Raw genomic sequence first — 18,003 nt, forward strand, 5'->3', positions numbered from 1 at the left:
AATTGATTTAGTCCCTCTTATTTTATGGTTGAAACAACTACATTCCTATGAAATTAAGCATCTATATAACCCTTTAGTTATTCCTCAGTTTTATTTTAACTATTACCTTCGTACCTTTCAAGCCTCTGACATCTGAGATTATAGTTTGATATCCTTCCATAGTGTTTTATTCTTCTCAGTCATACATTTGTAGAATTTAAGAGCTTTGTGGTGATCATAAAAATGATTATGATCGACTTAGTTCAGTCTCATTTTTTTACAGAAGGTATGATTAAAATATTGGGATTTTAGTGTTTAAAAGGGTTATAGTTTTAATATATGTCTCATATGATTTTGGTATAAACACGACAGTCAAAAAGCTAAAAGATTCTTAATGGGTTAAAAACTGAATAGTATATATTAAATATTATATTTTGTGGTAAATGTTATATACTCTAGAAGAATACTATCTGACAGGTTTAAAATTTAAAAAGGTAAAAAATGTCTCCTCTAAATAGATCTGTGCTTTAGATACATATTTAACTTGGAGTTAACTCTTTCATGTAATTTTAATATTAATTAATTAATTAATTGAATATTTAACTTCTGCTTTTTCAAGTTATTAAATAGCCTGATATCATAGCAGTAGTAAAATTATGCTAAGATTTTTCTGAATTGCCCTGAAAAAAGTAAAGATAATAACACTAATAATCACAAACATTTATTGAGTATTTACCATGTGCCAGGCAGTATGCCAGATATTTTAGATACGTATTTCCTTTAATCTTTGTAATGCCTACCTTGGAAATAGGTAATAATATTAGCCCCATTTACAAATGAGAAAACTGAGGTAAAAAGTTATGTGGTTTCCTCCAAAATCCTGGCGAAACTGGGGTTACTTAGAATCAAAAACCTTTGTTCGTAAACACTGTGATATCACTTTAACTGAATGCATCCTGTCCCCAGTTGTTAGAACTGTATAAATGCCCTAGATGTACACTTTATGCCTTTTTTAATAGTATTCTGCTGGATCTGTCATTCAACTTAATGGCCATTGTATATAATCAATATGAATTAATCTAATTAAGTTAGTAGGAATTAAACTCTAAATCAGAATATATGATTTTTCTTAACCCTTCATTTCTCGTAGTCCATGATAATTTACAGTTTTCAGTCCCATTTAAATATTCTCTTGGCTTGGATTCTAGGACTTCATACTGTCCTATATCACCACTTATTCCTTCTGAAGCTCCCTTTACTGGTTCCTTCTTATCTTCCCTATCTAAACTTGGGGTGACCCCAGGGCTCAATCTTCAGACTCTCTTGTATCCATACTCATTCCATCAGAGGTTTCATTCAGTCACATAATTTGAGTACTAGCTATACTGCTAGAAACTTCCCAAATCTTACCGCCAAATCTGACTTCTTTCCTGAATTCCAAAGTCCTCTCCAAATGCCTATTCAGCTGTTCCACTTGGATGTCCACTATCGACTCAAACATAACATGTCCAGAATCCTGAATTTTCTCATTGTAAGTAAGTAGCAATACCACCTTAATTGTTCAAGGTAAAAAATTTTACAGTTAAGCTTGAATCCTCTTTTTATCTCACTCTACACCTATCCGTTAGCAAATCCTTGTTGTCTCTGCCTTTAAAATGCATTCAGAACTGAATACTTCTCATGACTTCCAATGATGATCTCTTGCTTGGATTACTAGGACAGTCCCTTAACTGGCCTCTGTGATCTGTCCTTGGCCTCTTCACGACTATTTTTACTACAGCAGTGCAAGGGACTATTAAAATACATGTCAAATCATAGCACTTCCTGTCTCACAATCCCCCAGTAGCTTTTTGGCATAGAGAAGGAGCCAATCCTTAGCACACTTTCAAGTCCCAGTACAGCTTCATCCCTCCACACTCCATGGGTTTCAACCTCTCTGGCATTCTTACCATGCGAAGACTGCCACAGATACTTCCACTTTAGGGCCTTCACACTTGATACTTCTTCCAAGAATATTCTCTGCTCTAGATCTCTAGGTATCACCTGGATCTTCGGGATCTCTCTCATCTTCAGGACTTTGCTCCAATGTCACCTCTCAGTAATGGCTTTCCAGCCAATCCATAAAATTTCAGTGATCACCTTTGACCCCACACTTATTCTTTATCCCTGTTTTATTTTATTCCACAGCTCTATCACTTTCTGACTTTTTTTTTTTAGTTTGCTTTTTTTTCTTACCAACTATGTCCTACATTTGAATTATTGGACTGTAAGGACTGTAAGTTCTCCTTGGATAATTATTTTTGTTTTGTTTACTATTATCTCCAGCATCTAGAACAGGGTCTGGCACATAGACACTCAATAAATATTTGCTGAATAAACTACTCAGGTGGCTAATTTTGATAGTAACTGTTGATTTGCTATTGTATGTGTAAACTCACGGATATAAGTAATAAACATTAAAACTGAAATTTCATTGTCCAAATTTTGTAATGGTCATTTCTTTCTTGATCTAAAATTGTTACTATAACACCTAATATCTATAAAACACTTTATCAGAGAATACTTATTTGAATATAATTATAAATTAATTGTGTTGGCACAATTTTTTACATTATTCTTGAAAACACTACAATTTAATACAGTTTTAACATTAAAATCCCTCATTTAAAGGGCATGTGTGCATATGTAAAAATTCCAGTGGGAAATGTTTTTTAGCAGATGTCATTAGATGTATTTTTATGCTATTTGACAGGAATTAAAAATTGTGATGAAGACATTCTAGCAAATTATTGTATTTGATAATAAATTTCTAGGGGCGTATCATTCGAGGAGCTTACAGATTCCAAGCCATCATCACCACTTTTGAAATGATTCTTGGTGGCTGTGGAGAGCTTAATGCAATTGAATGGCGATGTGTGATTATTGATGAAGCACATAGGTTAAAAAATAAAAATTGTAAACTTCTAGAAGGTCTGAAACTCATGAATCTGGTAAGTAACTTATCATTATTATTACTTAATGCAGTTTCTTAGCTACATAGTGAAAGTTCAGATAGAGGCAGAGAGCTAATACTAAACTCACTCCTTTTTAGAGTATATATCTATCTGAATTTTATCTGTGAGTTTTGTTGCATTTTCTTTTGTTTTAATTCCTAAGGAAAAAAATTCCATATGTTCCGCATATGTTGGTTATAATTAATAAATGAGATTTTTAAAAGTCGTCTTCTTACTAACGTGTTTGCTTATTCCAAATCAGTCTTTTGCATTTTTTAATAGTTTCATTTAATTACAATGACAGAATTAGTACATGAACACTTGAACAAATAACTCCAGTATGCAGAACTACATTTCATAGAACATTGAAGCACCCTTTTTTACTTCCTTTCTATCGATGCCTATCCCCAGTTCCACTCCCCACTCCAGGATTTACGGACTGGTGTGTATCTTTCTAAACTAAACGTTTGCCAGTATATACATACATATGCACATACATACAGAAATTTAGAGATTTTGTTAATTTATTTTTTAATATTTAGAGATATTGTTAAATATTTAGAGATATTTAGAATAAATATTTAGAGATATTTAGAATATTTACATATTTACATAGATATTTAGAAATATTTAGAGATATTGTTAAATATTTAGAGATATTGTTAAATTTTAAATGATAATTTATACTATCATCAAAAATATTTATTTCTGTTACTATTATGTTTAATTTGTAATACAAGTCTAGTGTAGAAGCATATTCCAATCAGCTCTTCATAGTGTTACGTTATAGCCTTAATGATTTGAGAATTGTTCTTGTGTGAAAAGTCAAGTGATGATTAACCAAATTATAAAGAATGAGAACCATTTTGTATACAAATCGCCATATCAAGAATTGTTGAGTACAAAAGAAACAAATACCTTCTTTGTTCTTTTTCAGGCTTGTTTCTTTGAGAAAATCTAAAATATGCTTAGTTATTTAGAATCTTTCTCTTAAAAGCATTCTTGAATAGGTAAAAATAGCATGCTAAGTCAAGTATTACAAGAATGATACAGAGTTTTTATTTTTTTTATACAGAGTTTTTAAAAGGTGATTGAGAAAGTAAATTAATGAAGATTCTTAAGTAGAGATGTATTTTGAATTGACTCTTAAAAATTGTGGTTAGAAAAATACTTGCTTTTGAAACACTGAATATTTAATAACCTATATCAGCTTTCATATAACTTTAGTCCTGTGGTGTTTGACATGAATTATTCTTGCTTTATGTAGGAACACAAGGTGCTTCTGACTGGCACACCTCTCCAAAATACAGTAGAAGAACTGTTCAGTCTTCTTCACTTTCTGGAACCTTTAAGGTTTCCTTCTGAATCAACATTTATGCAAGAATTTGGGGATCTGAAAACAGAGGAGCAGGTATCCTCATTGGTCTTTGTAAATAAGACCATCAACCTTCTTATCACTGTGATTGTGTATGTGAGTTTGTAACTGCATGTGCATATGTGTTACATCTTTTCATCATTTTCTTATGCAGGTGCAGAAACTTCAGGCTATTCTAAAGCCAATGATGTTGAGAAGATTGAAAGAAGATGTGGAAAAGAAGCTGGCACCAAAGGAAGAAACCATCATTGAAGTGGAACTTACTAACATTCAGAAGAAATACTACCGGGCTATTTTGGAGAAGAACTTCTCATTTTTATCCAAAGGAGCAGGGCAGACTAATGTCCCTAACTTGGTCAATACCATGATGGAGCTCAGGAAGTGCTGTAATCATCCGTATCTTATCAAAGGTAGCTAAAAAGGATTATTTCCTTGAACAAATACTCATGAATTTAAAAAAATTTAAAAACCCACTACGGCTGCAATGGCTGTTACAAGGAAAGGCAGCAATGCTCCAGCTCTGGTGCTCTGAGGGGGTACAAGTGTTTCAGAATGAGGGCACCCCATGATCAGCTGCATGCCAGCTTACTGGAACTGGACTCTCATTCAGTCTAACCTGGACTGGATTTCCTTCTCCAGTTGAATCCTCCTCCTGGGCAAAGACAGCAGAGTCTACCTTTGGGCCTCTGGATTCCTCCTTTTTTTTTCCCCCCCCCCTGGTCTCTTTCCAGCCAGTCCAGGTCTCCAGTTAGTTTCTCAGCTTTTGGACTATAGTAATGTTACTTTTTAAGGTCTTATTAGGTTCTTTGCTAGTGTTCTCTCTGTCTATCTTTTCACTCATTCCTGAGAATATATTTCTATCTTTATCCAGGCCCTGTGGTTTCTTAGCCTTGGAGCTCACACTCTCTTGCAATCCTATTATTCTTTAATGACCAGATGGGTGGAGGGAAGGTAGAGAGCCTTTAATGCTGATTGGACTCTCTGAGGAAGAATGCATCACAAAGACCTATAGCTTGACTTCCCTTTTAATTGTCCTTGTTTCCTAATTTTGATGGCCAGCAGGATACCCGTAGACACATCCAGATTGATTATGATTACCCTTTCGTGAGGATCACTGTTGTATTGGTGTTTAAATAGGAGATGTTTGTTTAAAAATACATGTTTACTCATGTAGGTTAGAACCACATTTTCATTAATTCTTTCCCTAATAGCATTCATTAAACTTTTAGCAAACATAAATTTATATAAGGCATTAAGCCAGAGGTCTGGAGAGACTGAAAGTTGCTCTAAGACATTGTCCACATCCTCAGTGGAATTATAGTCTAGTGTTGATGGGTGTTTAGCCACAAACATAAATAATTCTAATGAAAACAGTATACTTGTCATCAGAAAGTTTTAATGTATTACAAAAGCACAGAGGAGCACTAATTTCATTTTTTTAAAAAGAAAGCAACCGGGGGTTGTCTGTATCTGTGCACTGTTGCTATCTTCTTACGTTTCTTTGGCAGGTGCTGAGGAGAAAATACTTGGAGAATTTAGAGATACATATAATCCAGCTGCTTCTGATTTTCATCTTCAAGCAATGATCCAGTCTGCTGGTAAATTGGTCCTTATTGATAAATTGCTTCCCAAAATGAAAGCTGGAGGTCATAAAGTGCTCATCTTCTCTCAGATGGTACGCTGCCTTGACATCCTGGAGGACTATCTCATTCATAAAAGGTAAGGCATAGGATTCATCTACTGAATTATACTGTGAATTACACGAAGGATTTGCTATTCAGGATTTTGCATCATTGTACTGTAATCTGTTTTTATGTACCTCTTGCTCTTTATCTAGGTAAGAACCCATTTAAATCTGAATAAAGGTAGTTTATGATTAGGGGTCAGATGTTCCTCTAACCCACGTATGTTGCAAATAGTAGGCGGGGCTAAGGAGATTGATGAAGAAACCTTTGTAAATTGACAAGTATTTGTTGACTTAAAAGAATGGGTTTATTAGGGGCGCCTGGGTGGCTCAGTGGGTTAAAGCCTCTGGTTTCGGCTCAGGTCATGATCCCAGGGTCTTGGAATCGAGCCCTACATCGGGCTCTCTGCTCAGCAGGGAGCCTGCTTTCCTTCCTCTCTCTCTGCCTGCCTCTCTGCCTAGTTGTGATCTCTGTCTGTCAAATAAATTAAAAAAAAAATTTTTTTTAATAAAGAAAAAAGAATGGGTTTATTAGTGTCCATCTCACTTGATTTGTAAATCTTGCAGTAATGACACTTTAAATGAACCATCTTCAAAAATTAAAAAAAAATGGTTCAGTACCTTTTCACATCTTTCATTGTTGTAATGAGAACCTGAACTTGCTACACTTTGACTCTCACTGTATACCATTTGACCCTTGTTCATGCTTTCAGTCTTTTCTCATTTGTTTCATGTGGGGTTTGATTTTGTTTTGGTGCGCGACGATAAGATAGTCTTCAATACTGGCTAACTAGGATCTAGATGAATAGGATATTCATCGTGGGTTATTTTCTCAGAACGTTAGTGCTTCAGTCAGATACCAACATGTGACCCTGAAAGGGAATCTAAAGATATGACTGTAGATTTTGGTTCAGCGGGTTTTATCCCTTATATATAAGTAAAGGTCTGTAGTAATTTAGATTATCAGAAGTTGTGCAGTTCATTTTTATTTTTCATTTATTTCTAGTTCTGTTTTTAGTGTCAGTATTTTACTCTTTGGTCTAATTCCAAAATGTATTTTATTCCCAACTTCATATCACATAAGTAAGAAGGAAGATAAAATTTCAGTATTCCTAAAAATAGCTATTCTTACTCTTTCTTGATTTCCTGATACAAAGAACTTTATAAGATAAAGATGAGCTTCATGGAAAACCCCAGATATCTTTAATGTCACATTATTAGAAGCCACACCCCATTTCACAGGTACTGGAGACAACAGTGAGCTCCTTCTGAGACTCTAATAAATTCTTTTTGTAAAGAATTGTCTTGAACCAGAAGAGGTGTGGCAAATATCCTGTGTATTCCTCTTCTAGTTTCTAAATTTTTATATATTTTAATTTTATTAATGGCTGTCCACTTCTGAATTTTATGTAAATGAGGAAAGAAAATAAGTTAAAAAGTAACTGCTTAACAGTAATTCACTCTAAAGAATTGGCATTCTACAGCAAGTTTTAAAATGTTCTAGACAACAGGGTTTTTTACCTAAATTCTTAATGTTTCAAATATTGTTAATATCTTGAAAATCTGTTAAACGAGGCAAAAAACCTTATTACTATTTTTAAATCCTTTCAATAAGTACTTATTTAAAAAGTTGAAAAAAAAATTAGTATTTCAGTTCGTCCTTGGTAGATACAGTTTACAATCAAATATATCTTGAGATGGGTGCCTGGGTGGCTTAGTGGGTTAAGCCTCTGCCTTCAACTCACATCATGATCCTAGGGTCCTGGGATTAGCCCCCCATGGTCATGCTTCCTGCTCATTGGGAGTTTGCTTCTCCCTCTCCCTCTGCCTCTCCTCTGCCCGCACTTTTTCTTGCTCTCTCTTGATCTCTCAAATAAATAAAATCTCAAAAAAAAAAATTGTATTTTGAGAGATTAACGTGATTGAGACAGAGAAACATTGGTAGGCTTCTTGAACTTCTGTGAAAGTCTTTGCTTTTTATTTAAAAAAAAAGTCATTACGGGGCGCCTGGGTGGCTCAGTGGGTTAAGCCGCTGCCTTCGGCTCAGGTCATGATCTCGGAGTCCTGGGATCGAGCCCCATATCGGGCTTTCTGCTCAGCAGGGAGCCTGCTTCCTCCTCTCTCTCTGCCTGCCTCTCTGCCTGCTTGTGATCTCTCTCTGTCAAATAAATAAATAAAATCTTTAAAAAAAAAAAAAAAAAAAAGTCATTATATACTATCATAATGAGGTCAGCAAGATAGTTTTTGCGTGTTTAATTGCAGCTTCTGAAAATGATATTCATTGTGATGGCATTTTACCTATACAAGAGGAATGCAAAGATTTTGTATCTTTATATTACTTGTGTTTCCTCCCTACCACCAGCACTGAGAATTATAAAACCGTAGAAACTAGTTGGGGTGATACTGCTTCTTAATTTCATAGTAAACATAATGTTGCAAGGAAACTGACTTTACATTTGATAGAGTGTGTCTTTATTTTCATTATATTCATCTAACTAAATTTATGACATTTCATTTGATAGATACTTATATGAGCGAATCGATGGAAGGGTCAGAGGGAATCTTCGACAAGCTGCTATAGATCGATTTAGTAAACCTGATTCAGATCGATTTGTTTTCCTTCTGTGTACCCGAGCTGGTGGGTTGGGCATTAACCTAACTGCTGCTGATACGTGTATAATTTTTGATTCTGATTGGAATCCTCAGAATGACCTGCAGGTAAATACATTGCTTGGCAGAAGAATTAAATTTCTTTTTTCATTCCTAGAACTGTTTTTGATCCTCAACCTCTTGTTTTTATCTAAACAAATGAACATTGTATGATTCCTTAAGGAATATCTCTGCCAAATCAAATAGATTAAATTATCTTAATTTTAATTTAATGACAAGGAAATATACTTATCTAGATTATTTGTCTTCTAAGTAGGTTTATCTACTTGAGTACAATATTTGTTTGAAGTATATTATGTAAATTTGAGAGAGGCCTGAGCTTTAAGAGTGACTTCTTTGTGGGGCACCTGGGTGGCTCAGTTGGTTAAGTGTCTGACTCTTGGTTTCAGCTCAGGTGCTGATCTTAGGGTGGTAAAGATCGAGGCCTACCTTGGGCTCTACACTCAGCGTGGAACCCACTTGAGTTTCTCTCTCTCTTTGCCCCTCCCTTGCCCCACATGCACAAGTGTGTGCTCTCGCTCCCTCGTTCTCTCTCTCTCCCCCTCCCTCCCTCTCAAATAAATAAATAAATCCTTTTTTTAAAGTTCTTTATAATAAATAAAAATTTCAGAATCTTACTTTCTGAAAAATAAGCACTTATCCTATTTTCAACTTCTCAATTATCATATAGTATCATCTGCATAGAATTAAGACCTAATAGACTATGCCTTTTTATGAAATACTGTAAAACTTTAAGATACACGTCTAAGTTAAGATAGTACTTGGACCTCATAGAAACAGGAGTATTAATATTAGTAGGGTGATGAAATAGCATCAAAGTTTGTAGAAGATAAGCATCTAGGATAGATATGAGAACAAAGATTAAGAAATTCTTCTTTTATTGTTCATGGTAGGCTTTGTTGTAATTAATATTATTACTTTAAGCTGTTATAATACCAAATACGATAAATTTTTACTGAGAATATACCTAGCTCAATAAAAAATAAGGTTTTAACCTCTCATTTGTGTAACTATATGTAATCTAGTTCAAAATATCAGAGATCCAAAATTAATAGACCAGCGACAAACCCTTCCTGTAGAAGGCCAGCTAGCAAATATTTGAGGCTTTTATGGATTACATAAGGTGTCTGCCACATGTGCTTTGTCATTTGTGTTTATGGTCCCTTAAAAGTGTAAAAGCCATTCGTAGTTGGCAGGCCAGTTTTGGTCCACAGGGTGTAGTTTACCAATCTCTAAGAGAAACCCAAATTATAATTTTTTGCCTTTTAGATGCATGTTTATACTTACACAGCCTGCAGCACATTTGATGTTCTAAAAGTTAATCTAAAATAAAATCACATGATAGAACCTGAGGAGAAACTGGAAAACCTGTATCAGACTCCCCAATTTCTTCCTCTCACTTGGTTTTTTCCTACTTACTGCTAATGTAGATCTAGCCTTCATAGACCAATGAAACATTTGGCCTCTTATACTTTCCCTACACTTGGAGCAAGGTTGTTCACCCACAATTCTGAGTTGTAAAAAGCACAAAGAGTATATGATAGAATAAAGATGTCAACAGAGTATAGCATCAATGCCACCTATAAGTTTAAAGCCACAAATTATAATTTAGTCTTCTGAAGATAATGGGAAGGTGATTAGCAATTTGTGAGAAAGCCACTGATTCCTTGAAACCTTTAGAGCCTAAATTTAAAACATAAATTTTAAGTTTTGTGGAACCCCAAGATAAAATAAGAAGTTCTTGGGCACTTGGTGGTTTAGTTGGTTAAGTGTCCAACTCTTGATTTCAGCTCAGATCATGACCTCAGGGTTGTCGAGCCTCAGCCTCCAGGCTGGTGTGGAACTTGCATAAGACTTTCTCTCCCTCTCCTGCCCCTGCCCCCCTTTCTCTCTCTCTCACTTTCTCCCCCTCTCTCTGAAAAAAATAAAGTTCTTCTATAATCTCCGAGGTCTCTACTTCCAATACATATGCATATTAACTAATTGGTTCTTTCCTTGTTTAAGTAAAATTATGTCTCTGGAGATACTCACCTTAAGTTTTTGTCCCCCTCTAAATTACCCAGCATAACTAAAATGTATTGAAAAGTTTATTGATAATGTAGTAGAAAAAACTCGAGAAATTCAGAGTTATGTTTTAAGTTTAAAGGTAGAGTTGCCAGCAGCTAAAAATAATCTGTTCATAGCAGTTTACATTCCTATCTAAAGGTATTTTGATGATACCCTCTTTAAAAACATTAATTCTTCATGGATTTATTTATATTTTCTGAAATACAAGCTTAAATTTTAACTTACTGCTGATTATGGAATCATTTCTCATTTTAGTAAGCACTACCTTAATTTCTAGAAAAAGGTTATAGCTAATTCTATATCAAGAGTTTCTAAAAATTCTTCCATACTTTTATATTCCATTGAGATAGTCTATTGTTAAATGCCTTTTGTGTAATCCCTTTTGTGCTACTTTGTAAAGTAAACTGAATCTGTAACTTCATTTTTTATAGGCCCAAGCTCGTTGCCACAGAATTGGTCAGAATAAAGCAGTTAAAGTCTACCGACTAGTAACTCGTAACTCATATGAGAGAGAGATGTTTGACCGAGCCAGTCTGAAACTGGGTCTAGATAAGGCTGTGTTACAGAGCATGAGTGGAAGAGAAAGTAATGTTGGTGGTGTATGTATATTTTCTTTTCACTTGTAGTGTTTGTGTTCTTACTTGTATTTAATTTTAACTTCAGGTAGTATATCATTTAATTTTGATCCATACTGAATGTGAAATACTTACTTTCATGTAAGGAGGCATTTCAGAATAGACCTCTGTTTAGTTAATGCTTATGAATCTGTCCTGTCTATATTGCTCCAGTGCTCATGAATTCTAAGAATGTTTTCAAGGCTGAACTTCTTTGCTCTGCTTTTAGGATGTTTGTATCATGGCATAGCAAAACAGAATTTGTGAATTTTTCGGCATTATTTCTATAAAAGCTTTTCAAATTTTTGTGTCAAACTACTGGCATTGGCTTTGTTTTGTTTTATGTGATTTTGGGGAGCATGTTTTCCCCTCAAGATTGTTACCCTATATCTAGTGCTTGTAGTCTATATCTACAGCTGTAGAATCCTAGTACTAAAAAGAACCTTCAGAGGTTATCTGCCCCAGAGGCTTTGTCATAACTGAAGCTATTAGAGGCACATGGCAAATACTACTTTAAAGATAATAAGAAAGAAGTCAGCAGCTTCAATGTGTTCTTTCAGAGAATTCTCTCTTGTATATATGATAAACCCCAGAGGCAGTTTAAACTTGACTCCGTGTACTTTGGAAATTTTTAGGGATGGTTTTCTCATTTTAGGAACTTCATAATAATACTGTTACCAAAATTATTTTCTCTTTAGATTCAACAGCTTTCCAAAAAGGAAATAGAAGATCTGCTTCGAAGAGGTGCTTATGGTGCCATTATGGAGGAAGAAGATGAAGGCTCTAAATTCTGTGAGGAGGATATCGATCAGATTTTACTACGTCGGACAAAAACTATAACAATTGAGTCAGAAGGACGTGGGTCAACATTTGCCAAGGTAACAGTGAGTGATATTTTATAAATATACTAGTAATGTTGACAATTAAAAAAATTTCCCTCTTTTAGTCTATTAATTATTTGCGGAGTATATATTAAATATACTTAATATTTAAATAAATTAGCTTAGAAGCAGAAGTTTATATATTCTTTTCCTTCATTTTTTTTTATGACCTCTGATATCAAATTTCACATGCACTCTTCGGATCCTAGTGAAATGGAGCAAGTATAATAACCAAAAATCGTTCTATGCATTAATCAGAATAGAACATTTAAAACCAGATTTAGAAATTAAAGAACATATATGCTGAAGCCAGAGCAAAATGTGGGTAATAGTGTAGGAGGTTAAATCATCTTACATTAACTGACTATAATTTAAAGTATTTAAAGAAGAGAAAGGATTTCTAATTTCATCTTAAATACTTAAATCTAATTTGGGGAGGGTAAAACGAAATTTGTGTCTTGAAAGGAAGTATTAATAACAGTCTACCTTATTTTGGGAAAACATTTCAAAAGTTTACTAACTGCCTTTATATTCACCCCTCTTTTTTTTTTTTACAAAGAGATATGGGGTAAACCTATATCTTGTATTTATCTGAAGAGTTTGTTGTTGCAGTATTCTGTGTCGCCTGCAGTGGTTCATACAGGTTTTCTCTTTTCCCCTTCCTTTCCTTTCTGTATCCTCCTCTCCACTCTCACTCCAGAAGTCTCTCTTTATCTTTAGGAGAATTCTGTTTTAGAGCAAGTAGTGTAGATACTGCACCCAAAGTAATATCAGTCTTCCAGTGAAAACTTTTCTCTTGCATTCATTCAGCAAACTAATGAAATCATATGTCAGGTACCTTGCTACATTCTGGGAATACTAGAATGAAAGGATTCTAGTTGCTGAAAAAAAGCAAAGAAGGAGATGATTAATTTTGCATAAAACAGAAGAGCCAGAGACTCAGGAAAGCCTTTGCAGAGAAAATCACATCTGAGCTGAGTCTTGAAGGAAGCATGAGTTTCACTGTGTTACAGGGAGAGTCACAGAAATGAGTCGTGTGTTCCTAAAGTACAAGTAAGATTTGAAGGAATATGGTACAGGCATTATAGATGCATGGGGTGAATTAAATGGAGGTAAAAATGAAGGGATTAGGGAGGTCAGACCCAAATTGTGAAGGGCTCGAAAAAATTCCATTTTGAGGAATTTGAACTTGATCCTGAGGCAGTTAAAAAGCTTTTAAATCCCTTCAAGCAGAAAATGGACATAATGAATGCAGTTGAGGAGTTTAACTCTAGCAGCAGTGTGGAGAATGAGTTTGAAAGGAGAAGAACTGGAGGCAAGGATACCAGGTAAGAGGCTTATATTGGATATGGTGATGGGTGACTAGGGTAGTGGAGCACCACTTGAATCAAACGGGAGTTGATGACCCGTTAGAAATGTATGGAAGTGGGGAATCAAAGGGACTTGAAAATTTCTGGCTCAAATAGTTTGGAGGGTCATGGAATCATTAAGTAAGATAGAGAATTCACAAGAAGGAAGTTTATGTGGAGAAAACAAAATACCGGAGGCTGTTGTATTTGTGGCACTTACAGGGGATTCAGGTGGAGGTGTCCAGGAGAGTTGCCCAGGAAACAGACAGATTTGAGAGTTCACAGAGAATAAATCAGAAAAAAGTAGTATTGTGGAAACAAAAGGAATACTGCAGAAGAATAAGGCTGAGAACTACAACTGGTCACCATTGGACTCTAACTTCTTTCATGAGAAATCTTGTTTACTTGGGATTCCTTGGCTATACCCAAGTTGTCAACACACTGTGCAGATAGTACAGAAATCACCTTTGTTGGTTACGCTGCGCCTAGAGATACTCTCCTTAAAGTTTTTTTTTCTATTTTAATTAATGTAGACATGAGTAAAGTGTTTAATGACCACAGGTGATTCCAAGTTTCCTCATGTATGGTGTTAACGAAAATCGTTTATGGAAAACCAGTACACCAGAGTTTGAATTCTGACTCATAAGCTGAGTGACCTTGGACAATTAACCTTTAAGAGACTTTCTTGTCTTTAAAGAGGAGAGCGTCATAATCTTGCTTGGCCTTTTCCACTCTACAGTAAAGCGCTGTATGAGTATTATTTTATTCAAGTATACTCTAATCATAACCAGCTGTGCTGTAAGAAAGTGAAATACTTAAACATTTAAATTTCTGTTTGAAAAACCCTCAGACCATGGAGTAATTTGTATTTGAAAAGAAGGCTGACTGAAGAGGTACTTCAGTAGTTGAGAAGTCCAGAGAGTTTGCCTGTAGTTGTCTTGGAATTTGTTCATTTCCACTGTTTTGAGCGAATGCCACTGTCTGGTGGACATTTGGCATATTAGAATTTGGCACCCCTGTACAGTGGTACTGAAGGTGCAAAGTTGATAGTATTTTATACTTTCTCTGGAATTTCCAAAGACTTTCTCTATGTTTAATTGTTTTAAAGTGGTTTGGATACATGAAGTAATTTCAGTCTTTCTTTGCATTATCAAAGTTTTTTTTTATGAAAAGCTATATATATGGAGCAGAGTACATAATAAGACTCTTTATTTAGACTTAGTACATATCCAGCAAATAAAACTCATTATTGGTAGCTTCATTTGTAAGTGGTTCTATCACCTAAACCTTGTTTGGAGATATTTTTGTAAGGGCAATCAGGTGGATCCAAGAAATAGAGAAAATTTTCTCATTTGATTTCTGTATTTTCTGGTAGAGAACAAGACTTTGAATTGCTTAATTCACAAAAACAAAGCAGTCTATGTATCAAGCTTCAGTGAATTGCTTATTTGTAAGGGCCCTTCTGTGGCGCCCACTGTCCTTCTGCTACCTTCTGATGTAGGAAGATGGATTTCTGCATTTAAAAAGTCTTCCCTATGCAAACAATGAATCATGGAACACTACATCAAAAACTAATGATGTGGGCGCCTGGGTGGCTCAGTGGGTTAAGCCTCTGCCTTCGACTCAGGTCATGATCTCAGGGTCCTGGGATCAAGCCCACGTTAGGCTCCCTGCTCAGCAGAGAGTCTGCTTCTCCCTCTCCCTCCGCCTGCTGCTCTGCCTACTTGTGTTCTCTCTCTCTCTCTCTCTCTCTATCAAATAAGTAAAAAATCTTTAAAAAAAAAAAAAAAGAAAATAAATGATATATGGTGAATAACGTTAACAATAAAAAATAATAAAAATAAAAAGTCTTCCCTTTTAAATAATAAAAGGATTTAATGATTGAGGGAAAACATTTAAAGAATATTTTTAGAGGGATTAGGATATTAAGATTTAACATCTGGAAGTAATCAGTATACCTGTACGATGACATCTTCTACAATAGGAATTTTATTTCTGTAGGCATTAATTCATTACAGTCCTTGAGAATTTTGGAAGTCATCTTGAAAATAGGTTATATGTCATTTAACAATAGTGTCTAGAATTCTTTAGAAGTATTTTTTTTATTTTATTTGAAAAATAAATGTATCATTTTTCTTATAATGAATATAACAGAAGCTACTGAATTGTGAAGTATAGTTTCTTCCAGGTAAATTATTTTAATTATCAGTAGTTATCTGGTAGCAGAATAAAAGCAATTATCTACTGCAACGTAAAATTTTTTTAAGGTTAGCAACCATAAGCTTGATTTCAAAAATCTAATTGTTTCTCTTTAATGGCTTTTCATATTCAATGCCCATGTAAAGCAGATGCTCATTTGCCAGATCTGTTAAATCTCAAGAAGCAAGTATCAATGAAACTATAATATAAAATAAAACCCTGTGAACTTCAGTGAACTTTTCAGTGTTTCTGGAAGTTGAAGAGTTTATAGTAATGAAGATTTGAAAGTATGGATGTCCTATGTCTTCACTTAAGAAAAATTCATTTCAGAATTAACAAGTAGACATCCCCTCGTGGTTTAGGAATTACTTGAGTAAAGTTAAATGTCTGTTCCTTATATTCAATCATAACACTTTGATTGTCATCAGATACTTTTATGCAGATGATGAGGGCTACTACTTTTCATTTCATTAAGCTAGTTAGCCTGTGTTCTTTTTAAGTTGGATATGAGTTTGGGTAATGAGTGGTTTATCCTTAAGAGGTATCTCATTGTATTATTTCCTGTTGCCCCTGTAACAAATAACCAGAACACAAATTATTCTCTTATACTTGTGGATGTCAGAAGTCCAAAATGAGTCTTCTAGGGCTAAAACTCAAGGTGTCAGTAGGGCTGGTTTCTTCTGATGCTCTAGGGGGGAATCTGTTTGTTATCTCTTCCAGCTTTTACAAGTGCCTGCATTTTGTGGCTTGTGACCATATTATTCCGATCTCTGCTTTTGTTGTCCCATAGTCTTTTCCTCTTTCCCTCTTATAAGGACAGTTGTGATTATATTTAGGGCTCACCTATATAATACAGGCTAATCTCCCCATTTCAAAAATTATTAACTTTATCACATCTGCCAAGTCTCTTTTGCCATAAACATTCACAAAGATCCAGGAATTAGGACCTAAATATCTTTGGATATTTAGGTCCATGATAATAGCTATTACCCTATCATACTCATCATGTCAACACATTAAAAATTACTATTTTTAAAAAAATTCCTAGTTTTAGTAGTTTCCCAATATTAAAGCTATAGTTTAGAACAAGCAAAAAAATTTTTTTTAATTCATTTCGTTAAAACATTTTTCCATCACTTATGTTTCATAAAAATGCCAGCAAAATGCACATATTTAACATTTATAATATTTCACCACTTGCTGTACACAAGCATCTTAATAACCCAGTCTCAAAAGCATGTTTGATGGAAGGAATGTACTTATTACTTGGCAAGCAGTGTCATGAACAGAATCTTAAAGTTCAGCAAGAAGTACTTAGGATTTTAATTTTGTTTCTACTCATTAGATGCAATATAAAAATTCAAACTACAAATATAGACAGTGGTATAATGAAACCTATGCCCTTGTCACCTAGCTTCATTTATCAGCAATTATCAACTCATGCCAAGCTTGCTTCATCATTACTCTCTCCATCTTTCATATTATTTTAAAGGAAATCCCAGACATTATATATACGAACATGTATATAAGATCTATGAAAATTACTTTAACACAGCCACAATACTTATTATTATGTTTAAAAATAGGGGCGCCTGCATGGTTCAGTCAGTTAAACGTCTGTCTTCAGCTCAGGTCATGATCCCACAGTCCTGGGATCGAGTCCTACATCAGGCTCCCTGCTCAGCGGGGAGCCTTCTTCTCCCTCAGCCTCCTGTTCTCTCTGTCTCTCTCTCCAACAAATAAATAAATAAAATCTTTTAAGTTAAATGAAATAATAAAAATAAAATCATCAGGGCCCCTGAGTGGTGCAGTCAGTTGAGCATCCCACTCTTGATTTCAGCTCAGGTCATAATCTCGATCAGTAATTCCTTCATATCATCGGTTTTCCAGTGTTCAAATTTTCAGAGTTCCAGACTTCTTTTAAATGTCATAAATAGCTTGCTTGTTTATAGCTGTTTTATTATCTCTTTAATGTGTAATTTTCTGCATTTTAAAATTCCATCAAAATGGGTTTTTTAATGAAGATTTTTTATAATTTGATTATATCCCAGATAATTAGTCATTATCTTAAAGCCATTTACGAATTATATTCTCCTTTGAAAATTATGTGACTGTATTCTTCCCTTTAATTCTTGTAAGTGTTACCATGCGTTTTCCAGGCTCTTTCTTTTTTAAAGCACCATGTATCTTCA

At 34.6% G+C, this 18,003-nt stretch overlaps 1 protein-coding gene across 6 annotated transcripts in view; it reads left to right on the forward strand.

Annotated features, from left to right (window-relative positions):
* LOC111157319 (chromodomain helicase DNA binding protein 9) overlaps window positions 1–18,003 on the forward strand; it is a 146,646-nt gene that overhangs the window by 76,626 nt on the left and 52,017 nt on the right. For all 6 annotated transcript variants that reach the window (XM_022518623.1, XM_022518624.1, XM_022518625.1 and 3 more), the window contains exons 12-18: window positions 2,793–2,969; window positions 4,240–4,383; window positions 4,502–4,757; window positions 5,856–6,066; window positions 8,554–8,749; window positions 11,200–11,367; window positions 12,081–12,260. In XM_022518623.1, the coding sequence (XP_022374331.1) occupies window positions 2,793–2,969; window positions 4,240–4,383; window positions 4,502–4,757; window positions 5,856–6,066; window positions 8,554–8,749; window positions 11,200–11,367; window positions 12,081–12,260 (1,332 nt within the window). The remainder of the gene's footprint in view (window positions 1–2,792; window positions 2,970–4,239; window positions 4,384–4,501; window positions 4,758–5,855; window positions 6,067–8,553; window positions 8,750–11,199; window positions 11,368–12,080; window positions 12,261–18,003) is intronic.

Source organism: Enhydra lutris, unplaced genomic scaffold, assembly GCF_002288905.1.
Source record: "Enhydra lutris kenyoni isolate GAN:26980312 unplaced genomic scaffold, ASM228890v2 scaffoldscaffold54, whole genome shotgun sequence".
Classification (NCBI taxonomy): Eukaryota; Metazoa; Chordata; class Mammalia; order Carnivora; family Mustelidae; genus Enhydra; species Enhydra lutris.